The 27490-nt window shown below is 30.5% G+C and overlaps 1 protein-coding gene across 2 annotated transcripts; it reads right to left on the bottom strand.

Annotated features, from left to right (window-relative positions):
* Positions 1-7593: 7593 nt before the first annotated feature.
* Positions 7594-26562, bottom strand: LOC139524464 (uncharacterized). Of its 2 annotated transcripts, XM_071319254.1 has the most exons (13): positions 26428-26562; positions 23548-23721; positions 22894-22992; positions 21639-22089; positions 20069-20146; positions 17405-17539; positions 15849-15967; positions 14291-14447; positions 12115-12261; positions 10980-11100; positions 10230-10342; positions 9247-9388; positions 7594-7820 (listed from the first exon to the last, which is right to left on the bottom strand). In XM_071319254.1, exons 1-12 carry the CDS (start codon positions 26478-26480, stop codon positions 9248-9250), a joined length of 1788 nt encoding a protein of 595 aa, XP_071175355.1. In that variant the 5' UTR covers positions 26481-26562; the 3' UTR covers positions 7594-7820; position 9247. The 2 variants fall into 2 exon arrangements, with proteins under 2 accessions (XP_071175355.1, XP_071175356.1); XM_071319255.1 differs by lacking the exon at positions 17405-17539.
* Between the last annotated feature and the right edge of the window lie 928 nt (positions 26563-27490).

The following is a 27490-nucleotide window of genomic DNA, read 5'->3' as shown; positions in this document are numbered from 1 at the left end:
AAGAATAGAGATAATGCATTAAACAGGATTGCAGGAAATACCAAAATAACATATGATTTGATTTTTATTGGATATTGCATATTCACAATTACAAAGATGGAATGTCATGAATTTAATCTTCTGTTACAGCAAGCATACAGTAATTTTAAAACTTAATCACTGTCAAAGTACTACTAGTAGTTGACAATTTTGTAATTTAAATAGGAAAATATGAAAAGGAATTCTTCACATAATGGTTAGTAATTTCTCTATTAGAGAAATACAAAAATACAAATAAATGTACAATTTTCTAAATTACAACAGGGCTATTTCCTAACTAATGCTTCACTGGAAAAACAATAAAAGCCAGATCAGCGTTTATCTTTACTGTGTAAATGCAAGAAAAGAGAACAAAATTGAAAGATTTAAAACAAATGTATATTAATTTTCTTACAAAAATGTAGACTTTGACCTCTATAATTGTTGTATTACTCAAATTCAACTTTAGACTTAAGGAATTTTGCTGCTGATATAAAAGATAACATCATTTCTTAAAGTCTAATATCTTTCATATGGTAATATGCAAGTCATAGAGTTATGGTCATAAAAAGATAGGCTTTTTGCTTATTTTTGAGATATTAGACGACTGAGCCTAGGTATTGAACAGACGGAGAGAATTTAAATAATTTTTTTTCAAATTTTCCATAACAAAAAAGATTATATTTCAAATATATCTTTTTTGGTTTTAAAAAGAAAAGTAATAAGACAAATTAAATAAAACTTGTTATATAAAAATACAGAATATATTTTGCAAACAGTCTATGGGAGATAACTCTAATTTATTTCAAACTATTTTCAGTCAAACTTTTACTTTAAGAAAATAACAGATTCCACCAACTGATTTGCAGGTCTTTCTGAAAAAGAAATACCGGTATTGGTATTGTAGTTTCTGTGCACAATTTTAGTAGTAAATATACTTCATTTATTTCTGAAGCCAAAGTTTGATTGACTGAGTAAGAGATACATCTGTCCTGTCTATATAGATGCTGTACAATTTTTAGTATGAATGTCATATCTACATGGAGATTCAGATTTTAAATCATGTGTTCTTGTAAATGCAACATTTGATTAAAAAAAAACCACACGCTTCTTACTACACAATACACAATAATAAGCATATGTATTCATTTAACCAATGTATATTCTTCAACTTAATAAATATGAATATGTTATATCATTTTCCTTATCTTCAAGTATAATTGGTCATTTACATTTCAATATTCAAATCTTTTATGATTTATTTCTACTTTTTGACATTTTAAGTTATCGCCATAAAAACTACAAATTTAAATTGATTGAAAGATTTTTGATTTCTAGCTAAAGTGTGCTGTAAAAAAATGGCAACAAGGGCATTGGAATGGGTTTCGTTGTTTGGGGGGGGAAGACATTTAAATAAATTAACAAATAAAAAATATCCCAAATATCACCTAAAAAAACTTGTAAACTAAGAAAATAATAATATGGCACTGACTAGAGCCATAACCTAAACCTTTTCTAATTTTGTTGCTATTGTTTAATGACGTGATGTAGTTTTCACAGGTAGAGTGAGTGACCCATATTCGCCACATAATTCATTCATTTCCACTTAAATCCCACCTACATTTGAATATTTGGAATTTTTTATGTAGGTTTCAGAAATTAAACTATTTGAAAAAATTGTTTGGTAAAGGAATTATCTTCAAAACATTGGTTAATTGTTCTAAAAATGAGGGCAAATTCCAGAGGAAATCAAGTTGTTCATGTACCATAGGGGACAAATATTTGCCGCAATGTATGATATGACCATCCTCATTATCTTGGTAATTATATAAACAAATGTTTGTAATTACACGAATAAGCTTGAGAGATCATTCCTATAAAAATTTTCTCACAAATATTTACTTTAAGACTGCTCATGATTGCCATATAAATCTTACATAATAGCCCAAAACTGTTTAAAACAAGTGAAACTGCGAGCTACTGCTCACTGATGATACCCCCGCCGCAAGTGGATAATATTAATAGTGTAAAAATATGCAAGTGTTTGGTAAACAGGAAGTTGTCGAGTGATGAATCTGAAAACGCATCACACGGTATAGCTGACTTATAAAAATCCTGAAACCAAATTTCAGAAATCCTTGTATTGTAGTTCCTGAGAAAAATGTGACGAAAATTTTTAACTTGGTTATCATGTGTAAAATCATACAAGTGTTCGGTAAACAGGAAGTAGTCGAGTGATGAATCTGAAAACGCATCACACGGTATAGCTGACTTATATAAATCCTGAAACCAAATTTCAGAAATCCTTGTATTGCAGTTCCTGAGAAAAATGTGACGAAAATTTTCAACTTGGCTATCATGTGTAAAATCATACAAGTGTTCGGTAAACAGGAAGTTGTCGAGTGATGAATCTGAAAATGCATCACACGGTATAGCTGACTTATATAAATCCTGAAACCAAATTTCAGAAATCCTTGTATTGTAGTTCCTGAGAAAAATGTGACGAAAATTTTCAACTTGGCTATCATGTGTAAAATCAGACAAGTGTTCGGTAAACAGGAAGTTGTCAAGTGATGAATCTGAAAACGCATCACACGGTATGGCTGACATATATAAATGTTGATACCAAATTACAGAAAAGGTGGATGTGTAGTTCCTGAGAAAAATGTGACGAAAGTTTCATGGGACGGACTGACTGACGGACGGACTGATGGACGGACGGACGGACAGACAGAGGTAAAACAGTATACCCCCCCCTTTTTTAAAGCGGGGGTATAAACACCTGCATATTTCTTTATATGGGCAAATAACTGTGGAAATGGAGTAAAGAGACATATCAAGTGTTTCAAACATTACAGACAGCCTTTACCATCTAAATAGGCAAGTACTGGTTAAAGGCACACAAATTTTACAGAAAAAAATACCAAAACAGTGAAAATGTGTCCCATGGCGAATATGTGCCACCCACTCTAATAAACAACAAAAATTACAAAATGAATGACAATCTTCAAAATTACAAAAAACAGTTATTAAAACAATTGAAATATCAAATAAAATTGTCTGTCAAATAAAAAAAGAATTATAACCATTTTTATGACAATTATATAAGAAACTGAAACAAAAATTAGAACTTAACTTAACGGAAATAGAAAACCACATGAACGAAAAGACTGTTTCAATGTAAAGAAAACATTTTATATAGACCTTAGCTTCTATCTTCTATATTGTATATGTTATGTACAATGAACTTTTTTAGCATGAAACAATCACTGACAGTCTAAACTTTTTGTATCACAAAAAACAAAATAAAGAAACCAAAATCACATTGACATATAAATGATGATGGTTGCATACAGCAGTAAGTTTCATTTAGAATAAGAAAAAAAAAGTTGTCTCTAAAAGATGTGACAATTAAGGTGGTACCCAACACTTTCACTAAAATTAATTTGGCTCATTTAATTTTCATAAAATTTTGACAAAGTATTTACTTTGACCCTTTTACAAAAATATAAAAAAATAAAATAATTTGAACGAAGCGTTTTATCAGAAAAATTACACTGGTTATTATAGCAGTTTGACAAACACTAATTTTGATCATTGAGAAGCTTTATATCGCCTTCACAACACAACGTTTTTAAAACATTTAGCTGATTTTACAGAGTTGTTATCTCTGTAGTGTTAGGTACCACCTTAAACAAGTTAACATTAATTCATTTTTGATATACAACCACTATGAAGGATAAGAAAAAGCAACCTTACACTAAGATAAAAAAAAAATCTATTATTTAAATATAAATATTATTGAATGAATTGTTTTTATTTTTTTTTAATGGTATTGCAATAAGAAAACCCTATCTATAATATCTTATTCCACGAAAGTTAATTTCAGATAAATGGACCCCTACATTCTTTTTCAATTTTAAAACAAACTTTCTTGTCAGGACAATAAGTTTTATCTTAAGCAATAGGATAGATGCTATCCAAGATGGTTGTATAACATAAATTGATATAGTAAATTTTGAATTTTATACACATTAAATCAAATATATACAGCTCTTTTAATTACAGAAAGATTTTTCTTTAAATTATTGCAATTTTAAACTACTTACAGTTTGACTATGTCAAGTTAACATTCAACATTATACTAAACAAAGAAAAACAGATGCGTAGCAAATGAAATTAAGAGTTGAAACTAGAGGCTCTAAAGAGCCTGTGTCGCTCACCTTGGTCTATGTGAATACTAAACAAAGGACACAGATGGATTCAAGACAAAATTGTGGTTTGTTGATGGTGATGTGTTTGTAGATCTGACTTTACTGAACATTCTTGCTGCTGACAATTATCTCTATCTATAATGAACTTGACCAAGTAGTTACAGTGGAAAATGTTAGTAAAATTTTACAAATTTTGTGAAAATTGTTAAAAAAAAATGACTATATAAAGGGCAATAACTCCTAAGGGGTCAATTGACCATTTTGGTCATGTTGACTTCTTTTTAGGTCTTACTTTGCTGTACATTATTGCTGTTTACAGTTTATCTCTATCTATAATAATATTCAAGATAACAAAAAAAACAGCAAAATTTCCTCAAAATTACCAATTCAGGGGCAGCAACCTAACAACCGATTATCCAATTCATCTGAAAATTCCAGGGCAGATAGATCGTGACCTGATCAACAATTTTACTTCCTGCCAAATGCTTTGGTTTTTGAGTTATAAGCCAAAAACTGCATTTTACCCCCATGTTCTATTTTTAGCCATGGCGGCCATCTTGGTTTGTTAGCCGAGTTACCGGACACATTTTTTTAACTAGATACCCCAATTATGGCTAAGTTTGGTTAAATTTGGCCCAGTAGTTTCAGAAGAGAAGATTTTTCTAAAAGATTACTAAGATTTGCTCTAAATGCTTTGGTTTTTGAGTTATAAGCCAAAAACTGCATTTTACCCCTATGTTCTATTTTTAGCCATGGCGGCCATCTTGGTTGGTTGGCCGGGTCACCGGACACATTTTTTTAACTAGATAGGCCAATAATGATTATGGCCAAGTTTGGTTAAATTTGGCCCAGTAGTTTCAGAGAAGAAGATTTTTCTAAAAGATTACTAAGATTTAAGAAAAATTGTTAAAAATTGACTATAAAGGGCAATAACTCCTAAAGTGGTCAACTGACCATTTTGGTCATGTTGACTTATTTGTAGATCTTACTTTGCTGAACATTATTGCTGTTTACAGTTTATCTCTATCTATAATAATATTCAAGATAATAACCAAAAACAGCAAAATTTCCTTAAAATTATCAATTCAGGGGCAGCAACCCAACAACGGGTTGTTCGATTCATCTGAAAATTTCAGGGCAGATAGATCTTGACCTGATGAACAATTTTACTCCATGTCAGATTTGCTCTAAATGCTCTGGTGTTTCAGTTATAAGCCAAAAACTGCACTTTACCCCTATGTTCTATTTTTAGCCATGGCGGCCATCTTAGTAGGTTGGATGGGTCACGCCACACATTTTTGAAACTAGATACCCCAATGATGATTGTGGCCAAGTTTGGATTAATTTGTCCCAGTAGTTTGAGAGGAAAAGATTTTTGTAACAGATAACTAAGATTTACGAAAAATGGTTAAAAATGGACTAAAAAGGGCAATAACTCCTAAAGGGGTCAACTGACCATTTCGGTCCCGTTGACTTATTTGTAAATCTTACTTTGCTGAACATTATTGCTGTTTACAATTTATCTCTATCTATAATAATATTCAAGATAATAACAAAAAACAGCAAAATTTCCTTAAAATTACCAATTCAGGGGCAGCAACCCAACAACGGGTTGCCCAATTTATCTGAAAATTTCAGGACAGATAGATATTGACCTGATCAACAATTTTACCCTGTCAGATTTGCTCTAAATGCTTTGGTTTTTGAGTTATAAGCAAAAAACTGCATTTTACCCCTATGTTCTATTTTTAGCCATGGCGGCCATCTTGGTTGGTTGGCCGGGTCACCGGACACATTTTTTAAACTAGATACCCCAATGATGATTGTGGCCAAGTTTGGTTTAATTTGGCCCAGTAGTTTCAGAGGAGAAGATTTTTATAAAAGTTAACGACGACGGACGACGACGGACGCAGGACGACGACGGACACAGGACGACGACGGACGCAGGACGCCGGACGCAAAGTGATGGGAAAAGCTCACTTGGCCCTTCGGGCCAGGTGAGCTAAAAAATTACAAAAATAAACCTACAATCATGACAAGGATCAGCAGTTTTTAAAATTTGTAATTCTAATTATCGCAGCATTTAAGTAATTATGTTGCAGCTTTTTATATTATCTACATGGTATTACATATATAAACAGTATACATACTTAAATAAATAAACTCTGCAATAAATAAATAACTATATATATAATTTCAAAAATAAAGCTTAAATATACATCTGGACGGTTCAATTTATCACAATATACTTTCAATAACAAACAACAATATCATATGTAAAACATATATGAAAAAACAAATGCTGTGAATTTAGAACACTGTTAAATTTTATACATTCTCCATATACATGTACAAGTATCATATTCAATAGCAATGAGACAATTGTGCCAGTGTTCCAATAATAAACTATAAATAATAATATAGATATAATTACATCTGAACAAAAGAAAAATGGTCATAAACATCCATTACTTAGTAATAGCTATTTATAATAATCTGCAAAAAATAATGGTCAAATAATAACAACTTAAACCAGTGAAATTAGATATTAAGTTTTCTTATGCAAATATCATGTCATAATCACAAACTATTGAACAATATTGAAGGGCAATTCGTATAAAGAACCTTCAGATTTAGTTACCTTTTCATATTACCCCTTATTTAATACAATATTTTAATAAAATCTTATAAAAGTTATAAGGTTAACTTCAGTGATTTTTCTCAACAGATTCTGAAATCCTGCAGTAGTGTAAATTTTATGGTTCTAAAAATTAATGTTTCTGAAAATATTTCCATTCTGTAAATATACACAAAAGGCTTTGAATTTACCGAAACAAGTCATCCTACTTTTTTATCTAATCTTTCAGCCACTTAAATATCTTTCATTAAAGTCCTGATAATTTATAGTTATTATATCAAACTCATGTGAACCTTTAAAGAAAAATTTACAATACAAAATTAATTGAGTCAAACAGTCTATGGGAGATAACTCTTTATAATTTTCTGCTAAAATATTAATTCAAGTTTAGCCAATTTTTACAAACCAAGAGATTTTAACAATTTTTTACATTTTTGCAAGTACACAAAAATGTATAGCAATACAAAAATTAAGCTACAGTTGAACCTATCAGAGTGACTAATCCTTTGTGTTAAAAAAAACCTTCAAAAGATTTTTTCTTTTTAATAAGGATAATTTTACACATATCCAATGTTTTCTAAAAAGAAAAGTGTCTTTGAACAAAGATTTCAATTTAGTTCTAAAAAAATCAGATACAAGTGAGATACAAGTGAGAATGTTATTTTCTACATGAAATAACAATAATTGATGTAAAAATTTTTTTCAAGGTTATTTCATAATCTGTTTTTGATCTGTCTCCCATCCAATCATCGTCAACCAAAATCAAACACGAGATTAGAAATCTGAGATTCACTATACATAATATCTTGGTGTCATGAACCCATCGACTCCTAAGTCTGAGTACATCTTCTATATGGTTGATAAGAATGTGCGGCATTAAATGATCTGTGAATTATGTGTACTAAAACGTAGCACCTTGACCTGACTTTATAACTATGTATTTTCATCATCTACAAAGAGAAAAACAATCAATAAATAAGAAACTGTAGATAATATAAGAAATATAATCTATTATCATATTCGTTCATGTCATGTCACTCCTGTAATCAGGTAACATGCACTTTGCAAATAATTGATTGATTGATTGGTGTTTTACCTCACTTTAAACACTGTTGTGTTATTTTGTGGCGGTCAGTTTTTATTGGTGGAGCAAGCCAAAGTGTCTGGAGAGAACCAGACCTTTCATAGGCAAACTGACAATCCTAATCAATTAAGATTTGAGTCCAGTGGCCTGCCCTGTGTAGGATTCGAACTCACAACCTCAGTGTAATGTCAACTTTCATGGGTGACTGACATGGATAGCAACCTTATAACTAACTTGACCAAAGACTTTCAGGAAGTCAAATATTAAATATTACATGTATTGAATATTAAATATATTCAATTCTAGTTTTCATTTCATTCTTTTTTGTAGGTTTGATTATTACTATAAAGTCAACATTGGCAGATGCCATGATCCAGACTATAGGAGACAAAAAGTCATAGAAAACACTTGATAAGAAGGCTTAAACTATATAGATGATGAAGACTCAATTTTATTTGACAAACCAAGAGTCAAAAACTAGGTCCAAAATCTCCCAAGCCATCTGGTCAGAGTAAGGCACCTTCCTTAAGTGCACTGTTTTCTTTTAATCGTTTAATTTTACCTTTGATACATTTAACATATATAACTACATTTCTATGTAGTTCTGGTTGTTCTGTTTTAAATGTGAGTTTTTACTGTATTTTTTGCATGGAATGTCTAATTATTTAAGCATAGTCCTGGGTATAATAGTTTTATCATTTTTTAATATGACTTACCTCAATATTTTTGTATAGTTCTGATAATGATAGGAGTTTTTATTGTATTTTTCACATGACTTACCTCAATATTTCTGTATAGTCCTGATAATGATAGGAGTTTTTATTGTATTTTTCACATGACTTACCTCAATATTTCTGTATAGTCCTGATAATGATAGGAGTTTTTATTGTATTTTTCACATGACTTACCTCAATATTTTTGTATAGTCCTGGGTATAATTGGAGTTTTTATTGTATTTTTCACATGACTTACCTCAATATTTCTGTATAGTCCTGAGTATAATTGGAGTTTTTATTGTATTTGTCACATGACTTACCTCAATATTTTTGTATTGTCCTGGGTCTAATTGGAGTTTTTATTGTATTTTTCACATGACTTACCTCAATATTTTTGTATAGTCCTGATAATGATAGGAGTTTTTATTGTATTTTTCACATGACTAACCTCAATATTTCTGTATAGTCCTGATAATGATAGGAGTTTTTATTGTATTTTTCACATGACTTACCTCAATATTTTTGTATAGTCCTGATAATGATAGGAGTTTTTATTGTATTTTTCACATGACTTACCTCAATATTTTTGTATAGTCCTGGGTATAATTGGAGTTTTTATTGTATTTTTCACATCGTCTACGCCTCTCTCATACTCATCAACATCGGCTAAGTCTTCATCTAGTGAGGATGTTAACTGTTGAAGTAACAGATCTACTGCCTGCAAAATACAAATTTGTTTATACTTTAAAAGATGATTACAATAGTGACACTTATTATACATGTTACTTAATTTATGATTTCTGTTGTTAATAAAATTGCTATTTGAAATTGTTAATAATTTTCACTAGATTAAAAACAGGTTTTTTGTTTTTTTACCTGTCTTTTCTTATTGTTAAAGTTGAAGTTATACAAGGAGTACTTATACAAATATTTAGTCTAAAACATCTTTTTTCTCCTTTTTTGGATAAATGAATAAAGTGTTCATCTTCAATCTTAGGCAGTAACCATTGAATTAACACAAGTCTTCTGTCTGCCAGCATTGGGTAGTTGTCTATTGGCAATAATACAACATTTCCTTGTGGTTTACAAATACCAATGAATTCTACGAAAATTGGTATCGGGAGAATCATAATGAATCCACAGTATATAAATTAAAAGAAGAATCAAGACAGACAAATTTAAAACAATTCACATCTATATGTTTTTTTATAATGCAAAATTCACATACAGGAATTGCTTTTGAAAAATAAGTTGATTTTACATTGTATATATATATATATGTTTGTATGTATATGACTTACTACGTCAGTAGTGACTTTTTCATGTAGTTTCCTGAGTGGGTTATTAGATGAGGTTTAGTATATATGTATGTATGTATATGACTTACTACGTCAGTAGTGACTTTTTCATGTAGTTTCCTGAGTGGGTTATTAGATGAGGTTTAGTATATATGTATGTATGTATATGACTTACTACGTCAGTAGTGACTTTTTCATGTAGTTTCCTAAGTGGGTTGTTAGATGAGGTTTAGTATATATGTATGTATGTATATGACTTACTACATCTGTAGTGACTTTTTCATGTAGTTTCCTGAGTGGGTTATTAGATGAGGTTTTCTCTCTGTGATCTTGTACAGTATAAAATTGTTCTATAAACAAGTCTAACAATAAATCTGCAAATTAAAAAAGTAAATATTAGTTCATATGTTTGACTTCTGTGGTTTTATAATTTATAGAATTTTACCTACTGGTCTACAACAAAATGGTCAAAATGCATATTAAAGATAAATTTGAAGTAAACTTATGCTTAAATTTATGTATTTAATCACAGTGAATTTTTTTCTTATGTTACTTGTGGTCAATGCAATTTCTTACCAAAAAATATCATTGAATAGATGTTACTTAAAAAAAACAAGAGTACATACATACACAATTTTCCATATTTTTGAAAGTGTCAACTCAAAAATGAGTTTAATGTAGACTTTACACAATATTTATGCTTTTAAAAGCTATAATTGTTTGGTTACAATAATCAAGTAAGAAAACATAAACAACAAAAACACTTTAAAGTTTTAGTATACAAGGATTATGGTTAACAAGATGGCCAAAGCAAAAAAAAAAGATTACAGTAGCAAGACTAGATCTATGAATAAGTTAACATGGTCAAATGGTTAGTTAGTCAATGAAATTTCTTCTCACACATTGTGTTATTGCTGTTCTACTCGTGTTTAAACTATTATCTGAATTAAAGAGCCATTCAGCAGAGAGATATTGGCACAGGGAAGGAACAATTAATAAAGTTATTCTTACCATCTAAATATTTATTAGCATGATCACTTTGTGACCATACACGTCCCTGACTAGCTACCATAGACAATATATAGTCCAATAGAATAGATTCCTGAAGTTTATCTCCTGCCTGCTTAGCAACCTGTAACAACACAATCCGATGCAGTATTAGCTTGTAATATATAACTGCTTGAAAATTTAACTAATATATTTAAAACAAGGCATTCATAAAATATCCAAACTTTTTTTTCAATTAAAAAAAGGAATACATTTTGTACTATGAAAAAACTGATTTAAATCAAAACTTGATTTTTAGAGATAATGTAGTGATTATAGCAGACCTAACAGTATGGGGTTTTCTCATTGTTGAAGGCCTTATGGTTGCCTATAATTGCTTCATTTGAACTATGGTTGATAGTTGTCTCATCAAGAAAACCACAATTATTCAAATAGACAAAGCTTTTTTTTCGTACAAAAATAGGTATTTAACAAATATAGCAAAATTTTGCAAAATTGTTATTAAAACCTTTTAATGCATGTGCTTAATCATGTTGCTATAATTTGAACTTCCTGTCACATATCAGTATTAATTATATATACTATTATTGCACCTTTGTTTACCATGTTGTTCTAATGTAAATATGCTCACACTTGTATTGTTTGTTAAAAAATGTTGTACTAACAAACCCCATGTGGGGGCTTTAGTGAAATAAATGTCTTATGTCTTATGATACATTATTTGAAAGATTTTTAATGAACAAAAAATTGCAAGAACTGTAGGTGCAATTTGTTTTTAAACAAATGGTAATCATTATATTGTATTCTTGACTATATTATTTTCGGTCATGGGGAATACCCAGTACATTCAACCAGAGTGTAGAAAAACTGGAACATCACATTGAGTGTGAAACAGAATTTGGACTTAATAAATTTTGGTTTTGACAAATCAACAACCTTATAAGGATATAGGAGCTAACTTGACATATAAAGTTTTTCATTGTTAAATTTTGATTCTCCAGCCTGTATACATTTTTTGTGATTTCATTTACTTAAAGATTATTTAATATTTGTTATAATAAAGATTCAAATGTGTGTATGATTTTATCATTTACATATTAAGACATATTTTTATTTACTTTAAAATATTCATTGTTACCTCTTTCAATTCTCTCCTTTCTATTTTAGAGTCATACTGACTAAGGACTTCCTCAGCGATCTCAGGAGCTTCCTCATCCACCTCTTGTACGATAATATCCTCCTCTATAATCTGTTCTATCACAGCATCTGTTATAACATCATTTATCTGAAATACACATATCATCAATTCTTATCTACATTGTTTAAATTATTTAAATTGTTTCAAAACTATATTTATCAGAATAGCAAACACTTATCAAATCATATAAGTCAGTTCTGCGATCTGGTCCAATTATATGAGACTTTGTAGTTTCATATCATATTTTAGCATTAAAAGTAGTAAAAAAATATTTTCACTTTTTTTCAAATTTATTTTCATTTTCCTAATCTTACTATAAAATTTTGATTCTTATGCTTAAAGATGGAAAATTTCTAAATATTGATACAAATTCTCCTGATATTTCAGTTTTTGAAAGTGCACTGTTTTTTCTCTTTTAATTAAATATTTTCAGTCAGGAGCCTGTTCTCCAGTGGTTGTTGTTTTTTGGTGTGGTGTTTCTCATTTTTTTTATATAGTTTAAAACCATTGGTTTTCCCGTTTATATTGTTTTACACTAATCATTTTTAGGCCCTATGTTGCTGTTCGGTGTGAGCCATGGTTCCATGTTGAAAGCCTATATTTTCCAATTTAACATCTTTGACAAGAATAGAAAGGGAAATTTTCTAAAGGTGTAGCCTGTAGTGTAGTTTTTTTTTAAGTTTGACCTAACAATTTTCAGAAAAAGGCATTGAAAATGCCCTTTTTCAACAAAAATAAAAATAATAAGTTTATCTTTTGATCAAATTGGTATTCATTTGTCTATATGAGAAAAATTACATTTCCTGTACTAAAACATACATGTACAAACCTTCTTTATAAAGACCTGAATCGGTCATCTTTCACACATAATTAACAGAATGATTTTATGCAGCAGTGTGTGAATCAAAAGTTATTATAAGTATATATGATTGAGGTTAAGAACTGTGTATTAAGTTAACACTGTTCATTTATGTAACACAATATATATCAACTCTGGTCATGTAAGATTTGATTAGAGTGTAGGTAATTCAAATTAATCCAAACTAGTGCAATTGTTTGTAAATCATGACAGTCAATCATACTGGTATTGTTCAAGTGCTCTTACTTGCCTCTGGTATGTACTGGAATAATAAGCATTTATAAAAAGTGTGGGAATTAACTTTGATATCAATTCACAACTTGCACCGAAAATTATTCAACTACTATTTGGTAAATTCAGAAGTTGTGAAATTTTCAATTAATGTAAATAATAGACTTTATGAGTATTGAAATAATAAGATCTTGTATCATGATTTGTGATGCATATATCTATATGCAGCTTTTCCTGCAATTACAATAATTGATCACGCATTTGTGTTTATTTTTCAAATATTGAAATAATAAATTCATGCAAAAATTTATGAATTAACTGCATTTGCTTAACATGCTTAATAATAACATACTTTCAAAATTTTCACCTTTAATTTTTTTATTCATAAATAGTAACATTATAAACTTTGATAACAAAGAAACTATATGCAAGTTTATATCTAAAATTGTGTAGCTCTTGTAAAATTTAGGCCAAATAACATTGTCAAAAGATGGTGGTAGATGATTAAAATGGTTAAAAAGAACTTTCTGTAAGTTATAAAACATATCATTAGATTCATGATGCGTATTCAACTCAGAATGCTGGGATATCCCAAAATTTGGAGGGACAATCCTCAATAAACATCATGAACATATTAAAAAAACTAAATCAATATTCAATACCGTATAGCGGGTTATTTTCGAAGATTGCAAATTTTTGAAAAATTCAACAAAATCCCCAAAATAAATTCCACCAATTTAAAACAGCACATACAAAGGTATTGATAAAAGTATTGAATCCATCAAAATTATAACCGCCAATATATTTCAACCTGTGCTATACCGTATATTTTTGTTTTTATTCTTGAAATCATTTTTTTTATGGGTATCAATTCATTTTCTCTCTATTAACAGTTTCTATTGATAGTCATTTGGAACTTAATCTACATTTCTTAATTAACGTTTATCTTGAAAAGTCATTTCTCTATCAACAAAACTGATTTAAGGTTTATTGAATTTCAAATTCAATAAAGTTTTATATTTATACCAATTCTTGTTGAATTTCTTCAATATGATCCTGGATTAAATCGTCTAATACTGTATTAAATGACTCCGAGACATCCTCTTGTCCAACTGGGGCAGCACCGGCTACTAACTCATTAATTCTATCTGCAGTTGGTCTCTGCTGGGAAAATCCCATGTAGCTAATAAAGAAAAGAAAAACATTTCAATCTACAACTTTATGTATGTTCAAAATACAGCAGTATGCAAAACCAAATGATAGTTTGAGTTAAAACAAATAAAATTAGACTTGCATTTTGTTTACATGTACCTTTAAAATATCTAAATTCTACTTTGGGCAGATTGAAGACAAATGAACTGTCTTAGATATATGAAGAATACAAGAGTTTGGCCCTTGCCAGATGAAGGACTTAAAACGGTCCTTAAAATCAAACTTTTAATACCATTGGTAAAAATCTATGATCTTCCGTATGCAAATTAGACAAACTAAACACTTTTGTTGTCTGTAACTATATTTGTTTTAACAATTTTGACAGCTTTATAAGAATGATATATTACGAGTGTTTTGCCAATTTACCTATAATTATGCATTTGTAAGGTCTATTTCCTTCTGAAAAACATTGGCAACACCTTGCGACCAAACTAAAATGATGCAATGGGTTAAAAAAGTTGAATGTCCTTAAATGTTGACAATGTTGTTAAAAGTAAACAAATCAAATCTAGGAAAAAAATAGTCAAATTTTATTATTTATCACTTCATTTAAATGTCAAGAAATTTAGGGTAAAGATGGACCCTTCTTGATCCTAAATACACTCCTTATACAAAACATAGGATCTGTTCAAAACTCAAGCTTGCACTTTAACATTCAAATGAGATAAGATGTAAAAGCATCTGTATGCTTCTGCTACCATCAGGTAGTAATATATTGATGGGCCAATTGACGATGAACAATTGTGTAAAATATGACTTAAATATTTTTATTTTAAGTTTCATGAAGGCAAGAATAGAGACCCTCAGTGTAACATATGGCTAGAGTTATGATCATCAGGAGTGGATAGTATATGTAGATATAAGATTGCTCAAGTAAGTTGTGGCCTGTGATACAATTACACACATAAATAAGATGATAACCTGAATGAAAGATTGATATTACAATAGATTAAATTCAACTTATCGGTAATCACAACTAGTTTAACAAACCCCAACTCTAAAATCTTCTGTAAAATGTCTGTTCTAATGGCTAGTATGACAGATCCAAACAATGTAGGAGTGATAATAACTGGTTTTAATGACAGTAAGTTTTACAGGCCAACCAGTCGTGTCTGCCTCCCTCCTTTAATCAAATATTAAGCAGACTATTTTAAAGTTTCTCGTTTGTCATTTTGTGACCTTTTACAGCTGACTATGCTGTATGTGTTTTACTCATTGTTGAAGGCAATACGGTGACCTGTAGTCGTACATTTCTGTGTCATTTAGTCTCTTGCGGAGAGTTGTCTCATTGGCAATCATTCCACATCTTAATTTTTTAATATCATACTCATCATTAATTTGGAGAACCTAATATGTAAGCACAATAACTTACTCTCCAACCAATTCACTCATGGCTTGTCTGACGGCTTCATGCGTCACATCTGGTAAGACTTCTTCTAGTATCTGATTACATATTATCTGTGCCTTGTCATAATATGGATGATTTCTGGGCTAAAATGATAATGTCATCTCTATTATGCATTGTCTTAAAAATGTGTGCAAAATGAAGTTGCTTCATAATATTGACTTGCTAAAGTTGGCTATCCTTAGCTTTTTATATAAAGACAAAGTATAATAATCAGGCTTGTACTAATTTAGCAAATGATTCAAAAACAATTTTTTTATACTTTAAACTAAATTCTTACAAAAAATTAGCATCCTGCAGTAAATGTGTTGAGGAGTCTAAGTTAAATTCCAGGTCCTTATTTCTGAAACAACATAACACGATTTATATAATTGTGAAAAATTGATAGAATAACAATTATTATATATTTTTTTTTTATGTATAATTGAACATTCAAATATATTAAACCAATAACTTTGTTTGAAAATATTTTTTTTTTTGCATGTTGATTGCGCATTTTTCTGAAAGTGGGTTTTATAACTTTATCTTCTACCAACAGCTAATTTGCTCAAATCAATGATATAATCTATGGTGTCAACCAAAAAACCCAGTCTGTGGAATACTATCAACTAATTTTCTAGCAGTACAATTCAAAAATAAAACTGTGAAAACAAAAAATTCAAACTTATATGTGGCAGCTAGCTATATCTAAAAATCTACTTGTGAAACAGAACTTTGTTAAATAAAATATCATCTTAGAATTTTTAATGTACATGTCCTCTTTTTAAATATTGACAAATTATATTTAACAAAGTATTTATGTAAATAAATATACATTCCTCAATATTCTTAAATGTGCTTTGGGAAAGCCATTACCCTGGTGATCCTTGCATGACTGTCTACTACTTATCTATTTTGTGTTTTTGTTTATTACTGGGAAACAGCCTTTTGGCTTATTGCAGAAATTTAAACCATTCTCAGAGTTTTTCTTTAGCTTGACATATACTGACTCATACATTAAGTATATACTCACAAATGAAGATTTACATGAACACTGACCTTCATTTTTAGTGGATATTGACAACACAATGTCTCTTTACCTTTACAATTTCATTTTTGTTTTACAATAATTTTACATGTTCACTTGATGTTGTTGTTTTTTTTATTGTAAACTAACTATTTTAGGAAATACATGTTGATTATGCACAGGTTTATAATGTACATGTAACCTGTATAAAAAGTAATTTTAAAGCCAGCATACAAAATTAATATTCAAAAGCTATCAACAGTATCATGATATGATACTGTTGATATTTAGTGTTTATATATGTATTATTGATGTCAATGTAATTCAAATAGGTACCTATAGTTTATACAGACTTTTGTAATAAAATATATATCATTAAATATGTGTATATTATACATATACCAATAATATGTCTACAAGAAAATAAAAAGCAAACAGATGTGTGTATGTGAGTTGAGTAGTATTACCATGCACACACAGAGTGGTTAGTAAGAGGGAGGATATGTTAGCTACAAACCAGTTTATTTAGATCATTAAGTGTCTCTATTAGCAGGTCAGGAATTATCTCTTCCAAACAGTCGTTAATAAACCAATTAACAAAACCCTCCGCAAACAGAGGGTGATCATTGTAGTAAAATAAGGAAAGCAATTCCTGTCAAAAACAACAGCAAGACAATGAGCAACGTATGGTCATAAGTTAATGTCATAAAACAGAAAAACAACAGTTAGCAAAACAATGGACAGCAATTAATTTCAACAACAATGTTACAACAAGGTCAAAATAAAATTAGCATAGCCGTCTATTAGAAATAATTCTTAGTTCTTGATTCTTGATTTCAATTTTTATATTATTTTCATCAAAAATTCGCAACATTTCTTTAAGATTACTTAATTTTTCTTGAGCAGTAAGAATTCAAACTTCAAAAACAATTGTTGCATCATTAACATGCAATGACCACAATTTTCTATAGATCTCATTACAAGAGTCCAAAAAAAAGGTATTTTGACATTTAAATTATTATTTCATGGTCCCTCATCATATACCAGTGATTCTGTGAATGCTGCAATGTCTTAACAACACTTTTCTTCCTGAAGAGACAACTGAACTAAGAATTATTTTTGTATAGCTTCTTTCATAATAATGTCTAGCAACCAAATTTAAACTGAAGATTAATCCTAATATTATAGCAATTAGCTCTAACATTTTCTGTTAAGATAAGAAAATTTTCTATTTTTTTATGATTCTTATTCATTTAAAAGCCTTTCTATTCTATGTATACTTATAGACAACTTGGATATTTTCACAAAATCTTTAACAAAATGTCAATGACCAAAATGACCAAGAATATATGCAAATAAATACAAAAAGTTTCAAATATACAAACAGAATTTATCTTTTAAGTTCAGAATTAAAGCAAATGAATGTTAAAGAAGAATCCATTACCAAAGAATCATTAATTAATTAATAATTATTTAATATATGTATTCTAGATTCCTGTAATGTTTAAAGAATGCATTCTAAAGAGAGATTCTGATAATAATCTTAAAAAGAAATACATTCTAGTATCTTGACATCAGATTAGAGAAAACAAGAAGTCAAGACAAATGAACACATTTAAGCCATGCATATCATGCAGAATTCTGTTTGTGATTTTGGAGATCAGTTCTTGATTTCTTGAGAAATAAATTGAAGTCAATACATTTGATCTATATTTTTGTCCTTTAGTCTCAATAGATAGTTGTCTCATTGGCATTCTAACCACATCTCCTTAGTTCTATATTAACAATTAGCGGGAAGTTTAAATTTATACTGGTTTATTTCATGATTTTTGGTGTATACTTTAACTCAGGGTCTAGTCCCTTTCCAGTAGACTTAATTTGCTGTGATTTATTTTCCAAACTTTCTAATTAACTTGATGTACAAAAAATAACAAGAATGTGTCCAAAGTACACGGATGCCCCACTCGCACTATCCTTTTCCATGTTCCATGGACCGTGAAATTGGGTAATTATCTAATTTGGCGTTAAAATTAGAAAGATCATATCATAAGCAACAAGTGTACTAAGTTTCAAGTTGATTGGACTTCAGCTTCATCAAAAACTACCTTGACCAAAAACTTTAACCTAAAACTCCCACGTTCATTTTCTATGTTCAGTGGATCGTGAAATTGGTATCAAAAGTCTAATTTGGCTTAAAAATTAGAAAAATCATCTCATAAGCAACAAGTGTACTAAGTTTCAAGTTGATTGGACTTCAGCTTCATCACAAACTACCTTGACCAAAAACTTTAACCTGGACGGACGGACGGATGGACGAACTGAGCCACAGACCAGAAAACATAATGCCCCTCTACTATCGTAGGTGGGGCATAAAAATGGACCCAAGTTTACATATTAACATTTGTGGTTTTTTTTCTACTGCTGAGATTCATAAACATTAATTTATTGCAAAACATATTTTAGTTTACAATCTATCAATCACTGCTAGTTTTTTTCAAATAATGTTTGACCTATTTGTAAACATGTGATTCACAAAATCAAATTCCATTTCCGAGACCATTTTCACATTTCTAAAAGTAATTTTTGCTTCAAGAATATTCTATAGCTTTTGTTCATATCCTGTAGCAAAACTCTTGTTTATTGAAATACAATTCTGAAGCTATTATTTTTCAAGAAATCAAGAACTGATTACGAGTTGCACATCTTAAAAAAAAAACAAAATACAATCATTGCCACTGCAATCAATTTTGATTAGAGATTACAAAAGAATTAATCCTGTAAATGAAGTCCCATAAATTCAGAAATTATTTGGCTTTTTAATTGAGGAAAGAATGTTAAAGGTCTTACAAGGCATTAAAAAAATCTTTTTAATAAGAACGATACAAATTTTCTATTACAACATGAGGGACTAATTTGTCCCTCAGAGAATATACCATCATAAATGTTTTGTTGGCAGTTCAAAATCATTTAATTTTGTTCAGACAGGTTAAAAAAATATTTCAAAAGCAGATGCCTTTATTTTGTATCCAGGTACGAAAATTTGTTGAAAGAATAGGACATTTTATTAACTGATCTATTAATCATGAATTGTGTTCACAGATTCCCTATATTAATATACACCCTAAATTTCTGAATTTACAGCTTTCAATAAATTTCGAGTTGACTATGTGATAATACATACCGGTTCATCTTTGTATCGCTTGGCCACCATGTCATCAATATTCTCGGGTGTGTATGGCGATGGTTGTGTTTCTATATACTACAAATACATTATTTGACATATATCATTTCAAAGTTTTTACATTATTGCAATACTTGTGATAATATGAATTGAAGACAAAATTTAAGGAATATTCTTTAAATTATATGAAAATCACATTTATCATTTCTTATGCTTGGTATGACAAGACTTTTTTCCTATATAAAGAGAGACAACTCCTAATAATCTAAGCCAAACCATGATAACTTTTTTACTAATAAACTGTTAACACAGAGATATGTCTCGCCTATTTGTTATTTTGATAATGCAAATGTTGAAATTAAAATAGCAATACTTTAACATGTAAGTTATGCAAATTTCAAATTCAATGAAGAATGACTGAAGATACAGGGCTAAACAATCTCCATGGAAATAAGATGTGCCAATGCTAATACAACTGCAAACCAAATACCATTGACTTTTCATAAGTTGTTCCCTTTAAACAAACCTAAACACAACCATCAACTTGTAAATGAACCATAATTAGGGGTTGGGTTGGTTTTTTTTTTACGTTATATATTCTCCATGGAAATAAAACAAAACAAATATCATTGACTTAACATTAGGGGTCAGGGTCAAATAATCACCATGGTAATGAGATGCGCTAATGCTAATACAACTGCATACCAAATATCATTGACCTACCACTAACTGATCCCCTTAAACTGACCTAATCACAAACTTATACATGAAAATCAAGCAAAAGTTTCAAAGTCTATAGACCATGACTGAGGGGGCAGGGCCAAACAATCTCCCTTAAAATGAGATATACCAATGCTTATACAACTGCATACCAAATACCATTGACCTACCACTAGTGGTAGGCCATAAACTGACCTAATCACAAACTAATACATTTAAACTAAGCAAAGTTTCAAAGTCAAAAGACCTTGACTGAGGGGAGGGGGTCAAATAATCTCCATGGTAATGAGATGTGCTAAGACAACTGCATTACAAATTCACTGTTCACCATGAACTAGACCTAATCACAAACTAATACATTGTTGACGCCGTCGCTGACACCGGAAACAGCATACCTATGTCTTTCTTTTTGACTCCGTCAAAGCAAGACAAAAACTATAATTCCCTTTTTAGATTCATTTTGATTGAAAATGATAAATGCATACAATAAACTGACTTAACCAGTAGCTGATATCAAACTGTTACTGTCTTTCATAGATAGATTTACCGGTAGTATAAAATTATTGATTTTGATCTCCACAACATTCTGTAAATTCTTATATTTTCATTGAATGGTATCAGTTTAATTTTGTTAGCCATTTTTACATTGTATGATGTAGCAACTTTATTTATTTGTGTTTTATTGGGCATATTTTACAATCTACTCAAATCAACAGACATGATCTTATTTTTTTCAACAACAACTGTCTTTATGTGCACCTTTACTCAGTTGCTTGACAGTTGTATTTAAAAAAAATTGGGTTCTAGAAAATATTTCTGGCATCAAAAGCTTTTTCATCTACATTTGTACCTTATACTTTTTAAGAACATCATTTCTATCTGTATCAAACACTTCATCTCTCCGTCTAGTATGATGAGGTTCCTGACCGTAGCCATTGTAAACAGGAAGTGAGTGATTTACTCTGGGACTTTTCTGATACCTAGACTGTCTCCCACCATGAGGTTGTGAGTGATGGACATTTGGCTGTGTTTCCTGGGCCCTCTTCGCTCTCTTGTCACGAGCCTTTTTACTTTTGTACCCATGTTGAGGTGGTGGGGGATAGTATATTTGGAATGGAGCTCCCCACACTACTTGAGGGGGTGGTGCATGATGGCCTTGAGGGGGTCCATGATGTCCCTGGGGATGCTGATATGCTGGGTATCCATAGGCAGGGTAAGGGTATTGCTGAGGCATGACATACTGCTGTTCTTCACCAGAGTCATCATCTGTATCTTCTCCCCAACTGTCATAGTCTGGTGTTCTGAGATTTAAAGCAATAAATGGTTATTTCATACAAAATACAGTATTGTAAATCAAATAATACTGTCACCCTTTTGGAGTGAAACTTCTATGTGAACAATGTCAGCAAATATTGCATGCTAATTTTTGGTACAATTTTCAAGAATAATATATAAAATTTAAAATGCTTACACCCTTTATTTTTTCGAACTGTTCGCAGATGTACATTCTAATGTGTGTTTTCTTCTCTTTGCATGACTGTGTGCCTGATTCCAAAAAAAATATTAAGATTTATTCAAACCAAAAATAAAATGAATATGATTAATTTCAGTAGCTGTAAGATTCATTGAAATGGTATAGTCATGATAGTTGAAAATGTATACCAGTAGTTCTTTTTTATTGTTTTCTATGTACTAATGTTCATGTTATCTATAAAACTGTGATTATCAGGTATAGTGCTGTTACTGTACTTGTAGCATATTCCTATTATTGTACCTGTGTAAGTTCACTGACTGATAGAGATTAAAAGGGGAAGATCTAAGGTCTTTAAAACTTGTTTAACCCTGCTGAAATACTGATATGTATGTTAAAAGTCACCCTCCTTGTCAGTGAACCAGATTTTTTTTTTAAGTTGAAACTGTAAAATTTATTAAATACAATTTTGTGGTTTTGAAACCTACTATTTTACTTTAATAATTGATTTATGTTTGAATGTGTGTTGATTTACGACATACATCAGAACTCATTTTTTTAAATAACTAGTATTCCAGCCTTCCAGCAATAACACGAATCCATATCTAATAATTTCCCTTTTTAGTACACTTACTGGTGACTACGTCTGTGAACAGGGGGAACAACTCCATATTTACTTCCTCTTAAGTTGCCCTTGTTTCTTACTTTATCACGCTCATGAGGAGTTTCGATTCTGAAAATATCATAAACATGTGTAATTATGAAACAATATAAATATAGTTTCTTACTCCAGATAAAAAGAACAATTAAAAATACTTACGGTAAATTAATAACAATAATATATTAGTACTTAAAAAAATGAATGCCTTTTTTTTACACTTTACAATGCCCATAAATGATATAAAGAATAATTTTATTTTTCTTGTTTGATGGTATCTGTTGTGACCTCTCAACCTATTCTTTTTAACCGAATCTGTTCTGATTGGAAATGAGAGAGTTTGATAAATGTATACATGGTATATGAAGCAAGTTTCAAGTTTTACCTTCAAATATGTTTCTATTGATATTATCCTGACCTGACATTTTAGCATCTATCATGACTAATCTTGTACTTTGAAGACACTTAATGAACACATGTACATGACATATATAATTCTAAATCTTCCTTTAATCTATATTAAAGTATATACATTGTACATGTAATCAACAAACTCATCAGCAAAAGCATGTTCAGTCTGACTAGTTTCCATCAGTCAAAGTACCCTTTCAAAAGTATATTTCTAAATACCTGTTTAAATATGCAGGTGAGGTAGGTTTTCTATATTTGCCATAAGGTGAATGTGACCTCCTTCCTCCTTCCTGTGGAGATCTGTTGTACCTTCCTGGAGGTGTTCCTCTTTGTGGTGAGTATCTATTTGGAGGTGTATGTCCGTCACTTACTCGTGACTGGATTCTTCTCAAACTGAAAATAAATAAATATATACATACTTGGTAATGTTAATATATCATTATATTCTTCCAATTTATTCTTAAAAATAAAAATGAAATAATAAAAAAAATAAAAAAAATAACACTGCATAAAAGAACTTAAGATTTTCCTTCTAATTAAGTTGTTTACGGTTACTTTCTTCAAACTTCAGTTTCTGAGGTATTCGGGACACACAGCTTTTCTTATGCAATCAAACAACTCAGATAACTTTCTATTTAAAAGATAACAATTGGTTTAGGGTAAAAGATTTAATAAAATGCTTAGCTGAGTGAGCCTGATACGACAGCAGAGGTTGAACCCTAAACAGTAGGGGCATATTCTGACATTATATTCAAGCTTGATAACTGTCATTGAATTTCATGAATTTGGATTGTGATAAAATTTTTGACATAATATAGGTTTCTGACACAAAATAAATGTTGTCAAAGATCTTAAAAATCTATTGCACAATACTGTGCAACTCAAGATTTCATCTTGAAACATTTCAAAAATTCAAAATTTAGAAATTTTTGAAAAAAATTATGAAAAAAAATCCCCCCCCAAACTTTTGGAAACCGCCATAGAGCAATTACCCCAAAACTCAATCCCAGCCTTTCCTTTGATATAAGGAACCTTGTTGTACAATTTCAGAGAAATCGATTTTCTTGAAACATGTTAAACACAAGTTATTGTCTGGAAACTAGAAAGATGCTTGTTTTTGGCCCCTTTTATGACCATTAATTCCTAAACTGTTGGCCCCATAACCCCTAAAATGAATCCCAACCTTCTTCTTGTGATATCAAATATAGTGGTACAATTTCAGAGCCATAGAAATACTTATACACAAGTTCTTAACCTGAAAATAGAAAAATGCTTGTCAACCCAAACGGTTGGGACCATCCTCCCCAAAATCAATCCCTACCTTTCTTTTGTAGTATTGATTCTTCCTAAAAAATTTCATAGATATCAATTCACTTAAACTAAAGTTATTGTCTGGAAACCAATGTGTCTTCGGACAACAGCGCAGACAAGGCTGACGGCGACGCATAATATCAATATACAATCCCGAAATTTTTTTTGTGGTTGTATAAAAACCTGGTCATTACCTTGTTATATGTATAGTTTGGTGTTCAATGGTATTGTAGTCTGTAACATGATAAATTTGCACCTATTTGACAGTTTTTTGTCGATTAAACTTACATTGTCATTTTGGGGCCTTTTATAGCTGACTATGCGGTATGGGCATTGCTCATTGTTGAAGGCCGTACAATGACCCATAGTTGTTAATTTCTGTGTCATTTTAGTCTCTTGTGGAGAGTTGTCTCATTGGCAATCATACCACATCTTTTTTTTTATATCATGTATATGTTCGTTTATTTTTAATCCATACAAAAGTTTGCATTTTAAATCATAGAAAAATGGGCTTGAACCCACCTCCAAAAGATCCATGATTCGGTAATTGGGAGTACCTAAATTTCATCCATTCTTAAATTCACACCATTAGAATTTGAATAATAGATGTTTTGGTTAATTTCTTCAAACTTTTTGAACAATTTAACATTAGTCCATGCTTACTATAAGTCTATTTATTTCTTTAAGAATGAATGCTTGCAACATATATTATTTGCTCAATTTTAAAAGATGGCTTTCAGAAGAAAAAATACAAATAGTTTTGTCCCTAAGAAAATTAAACATGTAAGATTTTCGCTGCTATTTTTGCTGAAAAGGTACAATTTGGGTACTGTGACGTTAACTATCATTTCATTATCTTATACTGTTGTATGCCAGGTGTGTTTTCTGATGTCTTGATTCCAAGATTGTATTTGGGCAGTTGAAGTCCCTATTTAGTATGAAACCAGTCTTTTACTAGCAGTGAATTTAGAATGTGTATGGTGTATCCAAATTACGCCTATTTTGACAGTTTTTTAACCTACGTTTATTTATGCTTCAGACAAAAGTTTTCATTTTGTGTTTATTTTGTAGATGTACAAAATGTATCATTATTTACTATACATGTACATGCTATATGGTTTCACCAATTTAATTTTGAATCCATATGAAATCATAGAAAAAATGGTCTGAACTGACCTCCAAACCATCAACGATTCTGTAATGAGTAGTACCCAAATACACCTTATCGCTATTTGTCCGCCATTACTGGATATCATACAGGTTCCCGTAAATGTTTGACGTCACAAAACAAAATATCTGACGCCACAATGGAAAAGTGATTGTTGTATGCATCAAAAGTTCAAGCGGCCGGGTCAGCCAGGATTAGCGATAAGATGTATTGGCTATTGCATCCATGCTTATTGTTTAGACTCTTGGAAATCTAGTAAGATATCTGCTGCTCTTTTTGCTAAATAGGTGGTACCTATTCCAAATAATTATGACGTCTGGCAAGGCTATTTTAAAGTGTCCCAGAAAAAAATTAAAATAGCCTTGCCAGACGTCATAATTATTTGGACTAGGTGGTACCATGATGTTATATGCATATTTAGAATAACCAGTTGTTTTTTGTCGTAAATGTGTGCAATTTCAGAACTTCTAATGATTGGACTAAAAGCAGTAAGGTTTATAGCGTATATGGGACCCCTTATGTAGAAGAAGGCCCAAAACTGGGACGAATTTGTCCCCGTCCCCACACGATCAATCATATAACTAAAGCAGATAAAAGATCAACAGAAAAGTTTTGTCAACCTGTCTTTGTGTTCCTCCCAAACAACTTTTCTATTCTGGGCCGACAAAGACATGTTTTGGGTGCATTTTCTTAGAGTTTTATCACAAATTCTTCATGTTGTTTACACCTGTTGATTAGTTGCAAACCGGATATTAAAACTGGTTACCGACATACGATACCAGTTTACGGTCTAACTAATTAGAGACAAGTTGATTTTTTAAGGACAAGAAGCGATACGAAGCGTCAAGAAGCAAAAATGTTTAAATACTATCAAAACACAAAAATATAGAAAAAGTCAATTAGTTATTTAGTAACTGTTGATAATTTGTTGTTTCAGTGGTGGCTCAGAACTTTTCTTAAGGAGGGGTCCCACTTACTGAAATATATTTTTTTTGTTTTTTTTTTGTTGTTTGTTTTTTTTTGCGGGGGGGGGGGGGGGGATGGATTGTCATTCTTTAATTCTTATAATTCCCTTTATATAGTAACAAACATTTCGCACAAAAGTCCCCCTCATCCCACCAGATCCGCCTATGTGTTGTATAAAGTTTCAATCTACGTTAGATTTAGTACCACTAGTATCAATATCGATAGTCTTGTAAAAAATGTTTAGCAAATATAATTTTATATATATATATGTTTATAAAAGTCATTTGTTGACTGTTTCTTATTGTATTTGAAAAATAAAATAAACTTGACCCACGACCCAGTGTGTAACACATTCAAAGTCAATTTGTATTTTTTCGGAAAAGGGGGGGGGGGGGGGGGGGAATACGGACATGTGCCTAAAAAAAACATGTGTGGTCCGCCTTGTTGAAATTGTGGATTTATCCTAAACATGAGTTAATATCCTTTAAAGACGATGTTTACTTATCTTTTTTGCAGAAACCATAATAGTTAGATGGAATTTGTAAGATCATATAATGGGCCACTTGAAAATTTTGGTCTCATTTGACTTATAAGTTATAAGTTATAAGTCAAATGAGACCAAAATTTTCAAGTGGCCCATTATAAGCGCAAAACGCCTTTTGCCTTTCATTTCATTTAAAAAATTACAACAGATAGCTAGACTGAATTATAAACATG

Source organism: Mytilus edulis, chromosome 5 (assembly GCF_963676685.1).
Source record: "Mytilus edulis chromosome 5, xbMytEdul2.2, whole genome shotgun sequence".
Lineage (NCBI taxonomy): Eukaryota > Metazoa > Mollusca > Bivalvia > Mytilida > Mytilidae > Mytilus > Mytilus edulis.
The sequence above is the reverse complement of the archived record's forward strand: the minus strand, read 5'-3'. Positions and strand labels throughout refer to the sequence as shown.

Excerpts from the sequence above, each read along its gene's own strand:
- LOC139524464 (XM_071319254.1), bottom strand. The coding sequence starts at position 26,480 with ATGTCTTTGTCGGCCCAGAATAGAAAAGTTGTTTGGGAGGAACACAAA. Across the intron at positions 22,090-22,893 it reads GTTCACAGACGTAGTCACCA|AACACCAGACTATGACAGTT; the intron begins GTAAGTGTACTA and ends TTTAAATCTCAG. Across the intron at positions 9,389-10,229 it reads AAAAAGTCACTACAGATGTA|GCAGTAGATCTGTTACTTCA; the intron begins GTAAGTCATATA and ends TGTATTTTGCAG.